The sequence below is a fragment of the Athalia rosae genome, chromosome 4 (genome assembly GCF_917208135.1).
Source record: "Athalia rosae chromosome 4, iyAthRosa1.1, whole genome shotgun sequence".
NCBI classification, from domain to species: Eukaryota; Metazoa; Arthropoda; class Insecta; order Hymenoptera; family Athaliidae; genus Athalia; species Athalia rosae.
This window is the reverse complement of record NC_064029.1, coordinates 10678782-10692500: the sequence shown is the minus strand read 5'-3', so window position 1 is coordinate 10692500 and position 13719 is coordinate 10678782. Positions and strand designations below refer to the sequence as shown.

The following is a 13719-nucleotide window of genomic DNA, read 5'->3' as shown; positions in this document are numbered from 1 at the left end:
TAAGGAAATCCTGGTTAGTTTCTTTTCCTCCGCTTATTAATATGCTTAAATTCAGCGGGTAGTCTCGCCTGCTCTGAGGTCGTCAAAGAATCGTTCGAACAAAACATATCGTGGTGTGTTTTTCAACGGAGACGACTAGGGTGTGATCGAGAGGGGGAGCGCAAAATAAAAAAAAAATCACGGACGATCATCGAAAATCTGACTCCGCGGATATTCTTATTTTTTACTCCACCTTTTCTCGTCAACCCGACAAACGACACGCGCGCGCCACACAACCGTCATCAATTCGACGATGAGGCGTTTGGCACGCGGGTCGTTTCTCTTACCAAAATTTTTGCTAACGGCAACCCGTTCGTCAAAACGGGCGGCAACGCAGGTATCGCGCGGCTCGGATCGACGTTCCTCTCGACTATTATACTAGCGCTGGGACGCGACGACCGGCCACACGACCGCGATGCACCAACCCGCCGACTTTTGCGCGGTTGACGCGAGTCGTACCGTGTCAGTCTCTCAAAATCGTTTGAGGCGACGCCGCGGGCTCGCGCGCGACTCGCGCGCGGACCACAGCGGTGAACGCCCAATTCTTGCGCACGCGACCCTCGCTCCTCTTGCGAGGTGGGGCCACGTGCAGTAGTTTGTTTTGTAACGACCCTCAGCCAGGCGTGGTCCGGGATATGTATCCGTGGACCGCAATGTGCGTTCGAAATGTCGATGTTCATGTGTCCTGCAGTTCACAAGTAGACGCGCAATTAGCTGCGTTCTTCATCGACCCACGAGCCAAGTGATCCACCGTTCAGGGTAATCGTTTTTTCACTTTGCATCGTGTCTCCGGCCGCACCTCGAGTCAAAACGGAGGGCAGAGGAGACACTTTGACAATTGTTCGGTTGTTACGCCGGCTCGTCGTGACGCGAAGAATCTTGCGATCATTCGTGCACCTCGCTTCAAGCGTTTCTTTGTACGATCAGTTCGAATGTGATTCCAATATCAAGCGCGTGACGCGCGGAACCCCTCCGAAAGGCTCGAGCGCGGCTTGTACTCTACAACACTTTACGTGCGAGGAGGAAGCCGCGTATAATTCGATCGAGCCATATTTTTTGTGTCTGGGGGGAACCACGGCACGTGGATTTTGGTAATGTTACGCAAAAGGAATAAGATCTCAATTGCATTTCACGGGGCGAAAGTTCGTCGCCAACCTTCCGCCGCGGAGAACGCGACGTCACCCCGGTGGAGCTAAACTCCAGCCGGAGCAGGTTACCCCGTGAAAGTATGGTAACTTTTCTTCATGTGTATCTTTGAAAAGAAACAATTTGAAAAAAAAGCATAAAAAAAACCGTTCGATCAATCGCGCGCCACGCCTCGTACAAAGCGGGGGGATCGACCGAACGGTTGATTCAAACGCACACCAAGCGTCCCGTTCAACAGAAGCGGGCACTTGGTCGCCTCAGCAACGCGCACAATGTCGCTACCTCACACAAATCTGATCGACGAATGGCATCACGATCCGCATCGCTATCGTCCAGAATGGAAAGAGAGTTTTCGTTCTTGCGCCCCCGTAGGTTGGCGTAGTAGCAATGTCCTTTTATTTTTCTAGTGTTTTTTTTACCCATAGCCATTTATGCCTTAGTTTGTTTTTGGCTGCTGCACACGATATATTTTACCGTGATACACTAGTTGTAATGTCCTTTTTATATTATTTTCTCTCTCTTCCAACGGACATAGCAAGATCGTTCGTCGTCGACGTGTGTGAGTGCGACACGAGCCGTTTCGGCCGTTACGTAGTTCGATATTCGTGACACGCGTACAATGTACGCCACCTCTTGTGCCATGTGTGTCTTTTGACTGGATTATAATTGCGTGAGATTCACGGTGGAATCTACCAAAATAATCATCGATTCGCTGCTTTTTTTTTCGCAGTAACGAAACGTTAATGATCCTTCCGCAGGTTCACCTACGGAAACCTTGTTACGACTTTTACTTCCTCTAAATGATCAAGTTTGGTCATCTTCCCGGCAACATCGGCAATGCCGAGGCATTGCCGCGTACCAGTCCGAAGACCTCACTAAATCATTCAATCGGTAGTAGCGACGGGCGGTGTGTACAAAGGGCAGGGACGTAATCAACGCGAGCTTATGACTCGCGCTTACTGGGAATTCCTCGTTCATGGGGAATAATTGCAAGCCCCAATCCCTAGCACGAAGGAGGTTCAGCGGGTTACCCGGGCCTTTCGGCCAGGGAAGACACGCTGATTCCTTCAGTGTAGCGCGCGTGCGGCCCAGAACATCTAAGGGCATCACAGACCTGTTATTGCTCAATCTCGTGCGGCTAGAAGCCGCCTGTCCCTCTAAGAAGATTTATTTGTACGCCGGTAGTAAAAACCTCCCGACCGAAGCCGGGGGCCTTCGAGATACCGGAAAGTACGCCTATTTAGCAGGCTAGAGTCTCGTTCGTTATCGGAATTAACCAGACAAATCGCTCCACCAACTAAGAACGGCCATGCACCACCACCCACCGAATCAAGAAAGAGCTCTCAATCTGTCAATCCTTCCGGTGTCCGGGCCTGGTGAGGTTTCCCGTGTTGAGTCAAATTAAGCCGCAGGCTCCACTCCTGGTGGTGCCCTTCCGTCAATTCCTTTAAGTTTCAGCTTTGCAACCATACTTCCCCCGGAACCCAAAAGCTTTGGTTTCCCGGAAGCTGCCCGCCGAGTCATCGGAGGAACTTCGGCGGATCGCTAGCTGGCATCGTTTATGGTTAGAACTAGGGCGGTATCTGATCGCCTTCGAACCTCTAACTTTCGTTCTTGATTAAAGAAAACATTTTTGGCAAATGCTTTCGCTTCTGTCCGTCTTGCGACGATCCAAGAATTTCACCTCTAACGTCGCAATACGAATGCCCCCATCTGTTCCTATTAATCATTACCTCGGGGTTCCGAAAACCAACAAAATAGAACCGAGGTCCTATTCCATTATTCCATGCACACAGTATTCAGGCGAAAATAGCCTGCTTTAAGCACTCTAATTTGTTCAAAGTAAACGTACCGGCCCACCTCGACACTCAATGAAGAGCACCGCGATGGGATATTAGTTGGGCCGCCCCGAAAGGCTAAGCCCACCGGTAGGACGTCCCACAATCATGCCAGTTAAACACCGCGAGCGGTGAACCGACAGCGTGGGACACAGATTCAACTACGAGCTTTTTAACCGCAACAACTTTAATATACGCTATTGGAGCTGGAATTACCGCGGCTGCTGGCACCAGACTTGCCCTCCAATTGATCCTCGTTAAAGGATTTAAAGTGTACTCATTCCGATTACGGGGCCTCGGATGAGTCCCGTATCGTTATTTTTCGTCACTACCTCCCCGTGCCGGGAGTGGGTAATTTGCGCGCCTGCTGCCTTCCTTGGACGTGGTAGCCGTTTCTCAGGCTCCCTCTCCGGAATCGAACCCTGATTCCCCGTTACCCGTTACAACCATGGTAGGCGCAGAACCTACCATCGACAGTTGATAAGGCAGACATTTGAAAGATGCGTCGCCGGTACCAAGACCGTGCGATCAGCCCAAAGTTATTCAGAGTCACCAAAGTAAACGGCGGACGGGACGAACCCGCCACCGATTGGTTTTGATCTAATAAAAGCATTCCTCCCATCTCTGGTCGGAACTCTGTTTGCATGTATTAGCTCTAGAATTACCACAGTTATCCAAGTAAATGTGGGTACGATCTAAGAAACCATAACTGATTTAATGAGCCATTCGCGGTTTCACCTTAATATGGCTTGCACTGAGACATGCATGGCTTAATCTTTGAGACAAGCATATGACTACTGGCAGGATCAACCAGGGAGCTTTGTGTTATTGGTAGCTCTTTTCGTGTGTTGCCCCATGCCGCCGAGTCTTTGCCCGGTCGGCCACACGTTTTAATATAATATGTATATCTGGTACCGCACAACTTGTGTACGCGTACTAGCGCTCAGAGCGCTCTGTTCGACTTTGTGTTTCCTCGGGTGAAGACAATTTTTGTCGACTCCCCGGTGCAAATCGTTCGAATTATCCTTCTCGTATCCTTCGGCTAGATTGCAAGCGTCGGGAGTACGATTGGAAATCAATGTGTACCGTCTGCGAACAGACTGTGATACGCACGGAATGTGGCGAGTTGATGCCTCTGTTCGACTGCTTCCCTCGACTTGCGAGAGAAGACTTTCTGGTCACCGCATAAAGGGCCATTCGGTCTTAGACACCGACCCGCGGTTATGTAGTGTCGACGATTCAAATTGAATCATATTTTCTAGACGGAGCGAAGAACTCGCCCCTGCGAAACGTGAGCGCTCGGAAAAACTTTGAACTCGTGAGAGTGGTTCTTACCGGAACGAAACGAACGCCTGTGGTGCGAATCTCCGCTCAGACGAAAAATTTTCAAAATTCGAAAAAAATTTTTGTCTGCGTGTTCGTGACACGGTGAGGACGAAACCATAGCCCCGACAACAAACCCGCAAAGGAATGTCGAGATACGGGCCGAAACAAGTCGAAAGTTCCGAAACCCGAGGACTAGGTGCCGACCGACCGGTCGAGACCGCTCGGTGCATGAAGTATCAACGGTGCCGCTCGGACGTCGGAGCCGGCCGGTCATAACACGTGTTCCTTATGGGACAAAACAGCAACGCGACCTGAAAAATTTGGCAGTACGTTGGAACTTAGTTCCATGCGAGAATCGTTGGGACTTTGAAAATTTTTCGATCCAACGAGTGATGCGCGACTCTATCGGACTTTGAAAATTTTTCGATCCAACGAGTGATGCGCGACTCTTTCGGACTTTGAAAATTTTTCGATCCAACGAGTGATGCGCGACTCTTTCGGACTTTGAAAATTTTTCGATCCAACGAGTGATGCGCGACTCTTTCGGACTTTGAAAATTTTTCGATCCAACGAGTGATGCGCGACTCTTTCGGACTTTGAAAATTTTTCGATCCAACGAGTGATGCGCGACTCTTTCGGACTTTGAAAATTGTTCGATCCAACGAGTGATGCGCGACTCTTTCGGACTTTGAAAATTTTTCGTTCCAACGAGTGATGCGCGACTCTTTCGGACTTTGAAAATTTTTCGATCCAACGAGTGATGCGCGACTCTATCGGACTTTGAAAATTTTTCGATCCAACGAGTGATGCGCGACTCTTTCGGACTTTGAAAATTTTTCGATCCAACGAGTGATGCGCGACTCTTTCGGACTTTGAAAATTTTTCGTTCCAACGAGTGATGCGCGACTCTTTCGGACTTTGAAAATTTTTCGATCCAACGAGTGATGCGCGACTCTATCGGACTTTGAAAATTTTCCGATCCAACGAGTGATGCGCGACTCTTTCGGACTTTGAAAATTTTTCGATCCAACGAGTGATGCGCGACTCTTTCGGACTTTGAAAATTTTTCGATCCAACGAGTGATGCGCGACTCTTTCGGACTTTGAAAATTTTTCGATCCAACGAGTGATGCGCGACTCTTTCGGACTTTGAAAATTTTTCGATCCAACGAGTGATGCGCGACTCTTTCGGACTTTGAAAATTGTTCGATCCAACGAGTGATGCGCGACTCTTTCGGACTTTGAAAATTTTTCGATCCAACGAGTGATGCGCGACTCTTTCGGACTTTGAAAATTTTTCGATCCAACGAGTGATGCGCGACTCTTTCGGACTTTGAAAATTTTCCGATCCAACGAGTGATGCGCGACTGTCTCGGACTTCGAAAATTTTTCGATCCAACGAGTGATGCCAGAGTCATTGGGACTTTGAAAATTTTTCGATCCAACGAGTGATGCGCGACTCTTTCGGACTTTGAAAATTTTTCGATCCAACGAGTGATGCGCGACTCTTTCGGACTTGAAAACTCTTCCAGTTCTAATAAGATCCGATCATGGCACCAAAAATTCTCTAATTGAGTGCCTTCATGAAAGTTTTCGATACTATCATGAAGACAAATTATCAGGTGACAGAAGCTTTATCAAAGGTAAAAGTACATCCAACCGAAGAATTGAAAGCTTCTGGTCTCAACTGAGGCGTCAAGGTGCTGGATTCTGGATATCATTGTTCAAAGACATGAGGGATTCGAACATTTTCAACGATTCTAATGGATTGCATACAGAAAGTTTACGCTTTTGCTTCGGACCACTTATAAAGCGTGATTTGAATAGCATACGTACACAATGGAATGTGCACCGAATCCAAAAGCAGAAGTCGAGAGAAGCTCTGCCAGGGAAGCCAAACTGTTTATTTTATCTCCCTGAGAAATATGGCACCAAAGATTACAAAAAAGAAATACATGAACAAGATATTGAGACATGTTTGAATAAGTTTACCTCAAAGCCTATCCTTGTTCAACCAGTTTTTGAAGAATTGGTTAGACTAATAATGCCGGATGTCAATTTACCGAATAATGTTGAAGAAGCTCTACAATTGTATGTCTCTCTAACCGAAACAATCGGAAAATATGAAACAGATGTATAATATGCTATATAGGTATATCAGATTTTTGGAGCTCACTATATTTGACGTAGATAGGTGAATTCTTCGTATGTATCGTATTTTAAGGCAACTGAAAAATGAGTTGGAGTTCTAATCCTTGCAAATTGCAACGTCAAGTCAAAGTAGTCCCTCGAGCGTACTAAAGCCATTTGACAAAACAAATTGTTACAATTTCGGATGAAAAATTAACACGATTTTGGCTTTTGCTGTGAACATTGACTAGATTGATAAGATTAAAATGTAACGTATTTCATTTGTACACTAATTCCTTCCTTTTTTTTTGCATTTTTGATTCAGGTCCTACAAATCTGCTGGTTGTGTCTTCTTCTTGGTCTTCCAGATATCCTTTATGTATCCCAAAATGTAAAAAAGTGTTTTGCATTATATAATACACCCAACCCATATGAATATACTGCTTTTGATTTGTAACGATTGATAATAAATTTTTAATTCCAAATTAACGATTTCAATCTGATTACTGTGCCTATCACAACTTATGCACTATATTACCTATTCATTTCCGCGTTCGATTATATTATCAGGGTAATCAAAAGTAAACATATAATATTAGGAAAAGTATTTATTTTCAATAATATATTTTTTAATATATTTCAATAATCAGGTAAGTACGGTATTCGTAGTAATCTTAGATAATTAAAAGTACATCCAGAAACTTTTATCACAAAGAACAGCGCAAAGATCTGCTGTAGAAAAATATCAGTCTTCACATACTTGCGAGGCAATCTTATACTGTCTATAATAAGATTATTATCTTTTACAAAATAAAAACTGAACTTTTTTTTTGTATAGTCAGCTACTGACAACCCACTGATACAAAGTGGTGGATCCCTACAAAGAAAGGGTTATATTATCACAAAGAGTAGGAACGCGCGTAAACAACTGAAAAGTTTGTAGGCATTACAAATATGATATAGAAAATACGAAATAAATGTCAGCATAGTCTAATACTAGGTAAGATGGCTAACATCACGAATTTTTAGTTGATGCTTTCATCAACATTGACGATATCGATGGCGTGTGGTCTCTTCTTTGGTTCGTAATCAAAACATTGTTTGATTATAGTTGTGAGTTGAAAAGGAACTACATTAATATCAGGTACTTTTTCATTTGTTAATTGTTGTTCCAAACTTGTTTTAAGATCAGTATCATTCAAATCCCATACAAACTTCTCACTATACATCTCAATCAACGTACAACCCAAAGCCCACATATCTGAATGTACAGTGGCTTCTCCTTTTTTAAGAAGTAATTCGGGTGCCATATAAAGCGGAGTTCCTTTCAAAGATTTTGTACCCACAGTACTTCTTACTGTGGAACACATTTGGGTAAATTTACTTAAACTCATGTCACAAAGTTTAACGAGACATTCCTTACTCACTAAAATGTTATCTGGCTTTACATCCCTGTGAATGATCGGATTTTCTTGACTATGCAAATATGTTATTGCCTGGCATATCTGAATTCCAATTTGATTTTTCTTTTCAGTAGTTGAAATAAACTCTTCCTTAGTGGACTGTTCAAAAATAATATCGGACAATGAGAAACTATCCAAACATTCCATCACAATGTGAAATTGGTTGGCTTCTAAACAAATTCCCAAAACTTGTATGATGTTTGGATGACGTATGCGGTCCAACAACTCAATTTCTCTCAACAAATTCTTAGTATTTAATGTACAAAGTTTTATCGTTTTGATGGCAACATTCGTAGCAAGCCATATTCCTTTACGAACGGTCCCTTGCGCACCAGCTCCTATTATAGTCCTAGTTAACTGTATTTGATCCCGTTTTATGATAGGCATTGAAACATTTTGGTAAGCACTTATGATAGAAGTTTTCGCATGTTCATTATTATCAACTGAATCTGACTTCATTGAAGACAATTTTTCACAGCTTATAGTACAACTCCACTTACTGTTAAACACATTGTCCAATATATTTAAATCATGATTGATCCAGTACAAAAATTTCCCTGATTTAAATACCTTCCCGTCCTTATACCATGTAAAAGTAGGGTTACATTCATCAGTGCATTTTGGAATAATGCCAAAACCAAACTTGCCGTAATATTTCCCTTGGATTTCATCAATGTTATGTAAAATACCATGTTCATTAGCTTCAGGAGCGGCTGAAGGAAACGAGTATATTCTTTTTAAATCATCTCCTATCTGAATATCTAGTAGAACTCGATCATCTTTAACTATCTTGCTTATTTGAAAGCCATAGTCTGTAGGGTCAAAATCGCCAAACAGAAGATCTTGATGGTGAGAATTATTTTGGTATCTATTAAAAAGATCTTTCTTATCGACCTCCATGATTGATGCTGATCCTGAATATTTCGACTGTCGAATATAATGATAATAAATTTGGATATCATTGACGTAAGTGGTTTTCTGTGCTTCAATATCATGGGTATTTGATAATTCATTGTTCTCTTTGCTTTGATCATATGAATAATCTGTGTCAAAGTTTGTATCATCCTTAGTTGAACTATCATTATTAAATAAAATTGCACGGCCAAATTTATCTTCATTTTGAGCAAGAGCTTGGACAATTTCAGTTTCAATGGTTAAAAGATAGAAATGATATTTTCGATCGTTAACTTTACAATAGGTCCATAAATCACAAGCTTCACCATCGTGCTTTTGAAATTTTGTGATCACAGTACCATCGAAAAATCCAAGTTTTACCTGAAGCTTTTTAAGATTGGGGCAATTGTTGTTTACTGTAAAAGCCTGAATGGCCAAATCCTTTATATCTTCAACTAAGTAATTCTGTGAAGTGCGCAATGTGATTTCCTTGATGCCACCTACAGGCTTCTTCATCTGGAGGTATTTACCATCAGGTCCCAATTTATGCAGCCATCCTACATGGATGCTTCGATGTTTTGATAAATGGCGAGTTACCTTTGTGGAATGATTCTGTAACAAAAGAACAATAAATAACGTTCTCACAGAACGTTGAGTACGTTACGATGAGCGCAGAAGCAAAGGGGTGAAGTTGGAGTAAAAGAAAAGTGGAAGCAAAAGCAGAATCAGCCAAGATGACACGGATACTGGTAGGTAAGATGGAGTAAGAAAGTTAGAGAAGGGGTATTTCAGAAAGAGAAATAAGATAGAGTAAAATCATAGAATACGTAGTTTACTTTGTTCTGAAGTGGTCACCAACTACACGGACTGTTTTTCACAGTAGAAAAGGTAAGAGAAAAGGTAAATGGAAGTAATAAAGACAATCTACAATATTTTGTGCCCTCAAACTCACCATTTTAATCTTCTTCTCTTCACTTTCATGTTGATTTTCTTTACCGGAACTTTTACCTCTACTGCTACATAGTTCACGCAATATCTCATCAACTCGGCGTCTCTTACGTTCCGAGGATTTGATTGTTGAAATATCGTTTGTAATGTAATATTGAATCATGAAACAAGTTTGACCTATTGATACATACCTTCAACTGTAAAAGTGTTAAAATGAAAACACTCATACCTTTGGTAATAAAGACGTCATATTTATCTACTTCAGGGTTTATTATAATTTCCCCAGATGAAACTGTTAAGCCATGCATGTTATGAGCATCATCGTAATAACATAAACCTTGAGCATTTAGAAAATATTGTCGCAAGGAAATGAAGGTCAAGTTACCGCGACTATTAAGAGTAAAAACAATTTCTTTGAACTCATCAAATACCGTGATGTTAGCCATCTGCAAAAATAAATAAATAAATAAATAAATAAATAAATAAATAAATAAATAAATAAATAAATTAATTAATAATAATAATAATAATAATAATAATAAAATAGAAAGGAAAAGGGTAATAAAAAGTAATCTCATAATTCCAAATGCTTGTTGACTACAGATTAGAAAAATCAGAAGTATGAATAAAATACATTGCTCCACTTTTAAAAACCTTTCAATACCTTGATTTCGGAATAATGCGCGTTGACCTTTGCTATGTTGAAAAGTAAAATTTATTAGGATGGAAGGGAATCATTCATAAATTACGCGTTCGGGTGCGAGCATTGCACTTTGCTTTCTCCTGATTAAATGATTCATGAATTTTTTATACATATTGATGTTAAAATTTATCACATGGGGGTATAAATACCTTAAATATCTTCAGGAAACAAAAAAGTTGCAGAAGATGCCATTCTGGCGTGGTCACAAATGACTGCAAATGCGTTGATGGCGTCGGTAGCACGTGTTTCGGCTCCATGCCCGTTGACCATGCTTCCAGAGGGTAAAAAATATAATATTAAAAATCTAGTTGAAATTGATTTGAGTCTCCTCCTGCGTGAAAAAAATACGACCTACCTTCAATAGTTTAAACCGAATATTATTATCCGTGAACAGCATCTACCTCCGTCAATTCACGTGCGATTGCCGGAAATCGAATGACTGCGAGTGACTGAGTCGGTCGGCTGTGGTCGTTCAATCGACTTAGGATACGTTTATGAACACAGTGAGTGATACACTTGAATGTCCCCACCGGGCTTCCGGACATACGTCCTACCTTCCAGCGATCGCAAATCTATCACTGGCACGTTGCGGCCGCCATGATAGCCTTGCCAACAGACGACAGATGACATTTCACTTCCGCTAGTTCTGTATATCCCTACGCAGCCAGCACGGTGATCGGTGTCCAATCAAAACGCTGTCTTTCTGGGGGTTAACGAATAGGATTCGCTGTGTGATTGCAATCTCGGTGCGCTGACACTACCTGCCAAACGGCAGAAAGTAGAACCTTTCTCACTCGCGACAGTTACTACTTTGCAGTTTCCCTTATGTATCACATTTATGTGAAATGGTTTTTCATTCGCAGAAATATAAGCGGATTGATGACGATGGTGAATCTGATGAAATGAGTCTGCCGGTGATCGAAGATTATCAGATCTCAACTCTCCGACCACCAATTCGGTTGAAATCAGGCTCAAATGAAAGTTTCACTCAAAATTATATCGCGAAAGTGTATCCAAATTTGCCAGAAAGCTAATGGTTTAGGAGAATACCTAATAAAACAGAATTGCTTTTCTGATTTATAATTATAAATACACTAGCGGACCCGACAGACGTTGTCCTGTACACACGTCTTTAATTTCATACTTTTTTTAATGAGCTGAAACAATCTGGACCGCTTTGATGAAAATTATTATTGAAAAGTTATTACTTTGTTAAATAAATAACAGCATCGTAAATGAAAACTTCAACTCATTTTAATGAAAGGTGAAAAAGCTTGCACTCAAAACATTTTATAACATATATATTTATTCATTTTTAATTTACAAAAACTTAATTTAGCGTAATGCCATTGGATGTACAATATTTTTAGTTAGTCCATGAGGAGTATAAACAAACAAACTCGATGGTTTTCCAACTCTGGAACACGCAACGTACAATTGGCCGTGAGAAAAACACGGATTTTCTAAATCTAATCCACAAAATGTCATCGTTTGACCTTGTGACTTATTAATAGTCATAGCATATGCCAAACGGATCGGAAATTGTAAGCGTTTAAATGGTATAGGTGAATCTGAAGGAATCATTGGGATCCGCGGTAAAAGTACAATTTCACCTTGGAATTTTCCAGATAAAATAATTAGATAAATATTTCGCTTCAATAATGTTGCCCATGATTTTTTTTATAACTAATCGCGTGCCACTACACAATCTCGGGGCATTTAAATTACGAAGCAAAATTATAGGTGAGCCAATCTTCAGTCGCAAATTATGTGGTGGCATTCCAGGTAAATCTAAAGAATTCAAAAATTCTACTGGATAGTTGACCACTTCGTCAGGATCAACAACGGTGTCAATTGATTTAAATGTAATTTCATTACCAGGCAATGACTGTTGTATTTTAAAATTGATGGCGTCTACATCTAAATTTTTTGCAGCTAAAATAGCTCGCTCTCGTAGCCATTCATGATTAGTATAGTTATATCTTAAATCTGGAAAGATACTATTTATTAATTCATCTTTGGTAGCCACCATGTTGCAAAAGTTCTCTGGAAATTTAATAAATTGGGTATCTTCATACAGTTGAATTTTACCGTTGCCAATGTCTAACAATTGTTCAGAGAATCCTGACGCTAATGGATCATTTTGTAGTTGAACGCGCATATTGATAGTAAGGCTCAATTTACTGACACTCCGCCATAGATAAGATTCCTTCAAACATGCGTTTACTTCGTCTGCATATGTCGCACGTGGAATTACTGGCAATGTTTGCCTGAAATCACCAGACAGTAGCAGTAGAGCACCACCGAAAAGCCTAGTATTATCTTTGATATCCTTCAGGGACCTGTCGAGAGCTTCAAGCGAATGCTTGTGGGCCATTGTACATTCATCCCAAATAATAATTTTGCATTTTCTCAAAACTTCAGCCATGCCGGAATGCTTCTTTATGTTACACATTGCTTCGGGATTTGTATGAACATTCAAAGGTAACTTAAGTGCTGAATGCGCAGTCCGTCCACCATCAAGTAACGTCGCTGCAATGCCTGATGAAGCAATGGCCAATGCAATATGATTTTGTGATCGAATGCGCGCAAGTATCAGTGAGATGAGAAAGGTTTTACCAGTGCCACCTGGTGCATCCAAAAAAAAGAATCCACCTTGTTGTGCTGCAATTGATACGTTAATTTGATCATATACATTTCGTTGTTCAGCTGTAAGCAATTGTTCATTATTAGCAACAAAAGTAGCCAACGAAGTCTTATCAAACTGGTGTTCACGTTGAACATCACTGTTGATGATATCTACTGCTGGGCGGTTCGGCGCCGGCATGCCAAAATGGATGAGTGGCATGTTTGAAATAAGAATACAAATATCCTCAATCATAATTAAAGCCTCATTGTATATTTCTGCGGAGAATTGACTATCAGGATTTTAATCGTAGCACCATCTGTCAGGACAAACTAAAATTGAAATAGAATAATATTGAATGCGATGATAGCGCCGTCCGCCGAATCTAATGTAAAACATTCCAAAATCAACAACTCCTTATAAATAAGAAATTAATTGAAAAAACATTTTCCAGTAGACCAAACTGTAAATCTAAACCATTCTCGAATCTCCACGAACACACACAAAAAATTTCATCAAAATTGGTCCAGTCGTTTAGGAGGAGTTTAGTCACATACACACGCACACAAGAAATATATATATTAAGATTAGCAAACACAATCCTAAA

The 13719-nt window shown here is 41.2% G+C and overlaps 2 protein-coding genes and 3 non-coding genes across 5 annotated transcripts in view; all 5 read right to left on the bottom strand.

The window, feature by feature from the left end:
- LOC125500812 overlaps nucleotides 1-82 on the bottom strand; it is a 4044-nt gene extending 3962 nt beyond the window's left edge. Inside the window, exon 1 of the ribosomal RNA XR_007278285.1 lies at nucleotides 1-82. This exon is cut by the window's left edge and continues 3962 nt beyond it. This is a non-coding gene — a ribosomal RNA (large subunit ribosomal RNA).
- Nucleotides 83-646: 564 nt separating this feature from the next.
- LOC125500799 lies at nucleotides 647-801 on the bottom strand. The gene has a single exon (XR_007278272.1). It is a non-coding gene; the product is annotated as a 5.8S ribosomal RNA (ribosomal RNA).
- Nucleotides 802-1926: 1125 nt separating this feature from the next.
- Nucleotides 1927-3840, bottom strand: LOC125500800. Its single transcript, XR_007278273.1, has one exon. It is a non-coding gene; the product is annotated as a small subunit ribosomal RNA (ribosomal RNA).
- A 3231-nt stretch (nucleotides 3841-7071) lies between these two features.
- LOC125500555 lies at nucleotides 7072-11104 on the bottom strand. The gene is made up of 4 exons (XM_048653542.1): nucleotides 10842-11104; nucleotides 10636-10757; nucleotides 9788-10229; nucleotides 7072-9447 (listed from the first exon to the last, which is right to left on the bottom strand). Exons 3-4 carry the CDS (start codon nucleotides 9944-9946, stop codon nucleotides 7504-7506), a joined length of 2103 nt encoding a protein of 700 aa, XP_048509499.1. The 5' UTR covers nucleotides 9947-10229; nucleotides 10636-10757; nucleotides 10842-11104; the 3' UTR covers nucleotides 7072-7503.
- Nucleotides 11105-11821: 717 nt separating this feature from the next.
- On the bottom strand, nucleotides 11822-13334 carry LOC105692975 (ATP-dependent DNA helicase pfh1-like). The gene is made up of 2 exons (XM_048653770.1): nucleotides 12215-13334; nucleotides 11822-12057 (listed from the first exon to the last, which is right to left on the bottom strand). Exons 1-2 carry the CDS (start codon nucleotides 13332-13334, stop codon nucleotides 11822-11824), a joined length of 1356 nt encoding a protein of 451 aa, XP_048509727.1.
- Between the last annotated feature and the right edge of the window lie 385 nt (nucleotides 13335-13719).

Excerpts from the sequence above, each read along its gene's own strand:
- LOC105692975 (XM_048653770.1), bottom strand. The coding sequence starts at position 13,334 with ATGCCACTCATCCATTTTGGCATGCCGGCGCCGAACCGCCCAGCAGTA. Across the intron at positions 12,058-12,214 it reads CTCACCTATAATTTTGCTTC|ATTCACCTATACCATTTAAA; the intron begins GTAATTTAAATG and ends TGATTCCTTCAG.
- LOC125500555 (XM_048653542.1), bottom strand. The coding sequence starts at position 9,946 with ATGATTCAATATTACATTACAAACGATATTTCAACAATCAAATCCTCG. Across the intron at positions 9,448-9,787 it reads AAGAGAAGAAGATTAAAATG|AATCATTCCACAAAGGTAAC; the intron begins GTGAGTTTGAGG and ends CTTTTGTTACAG.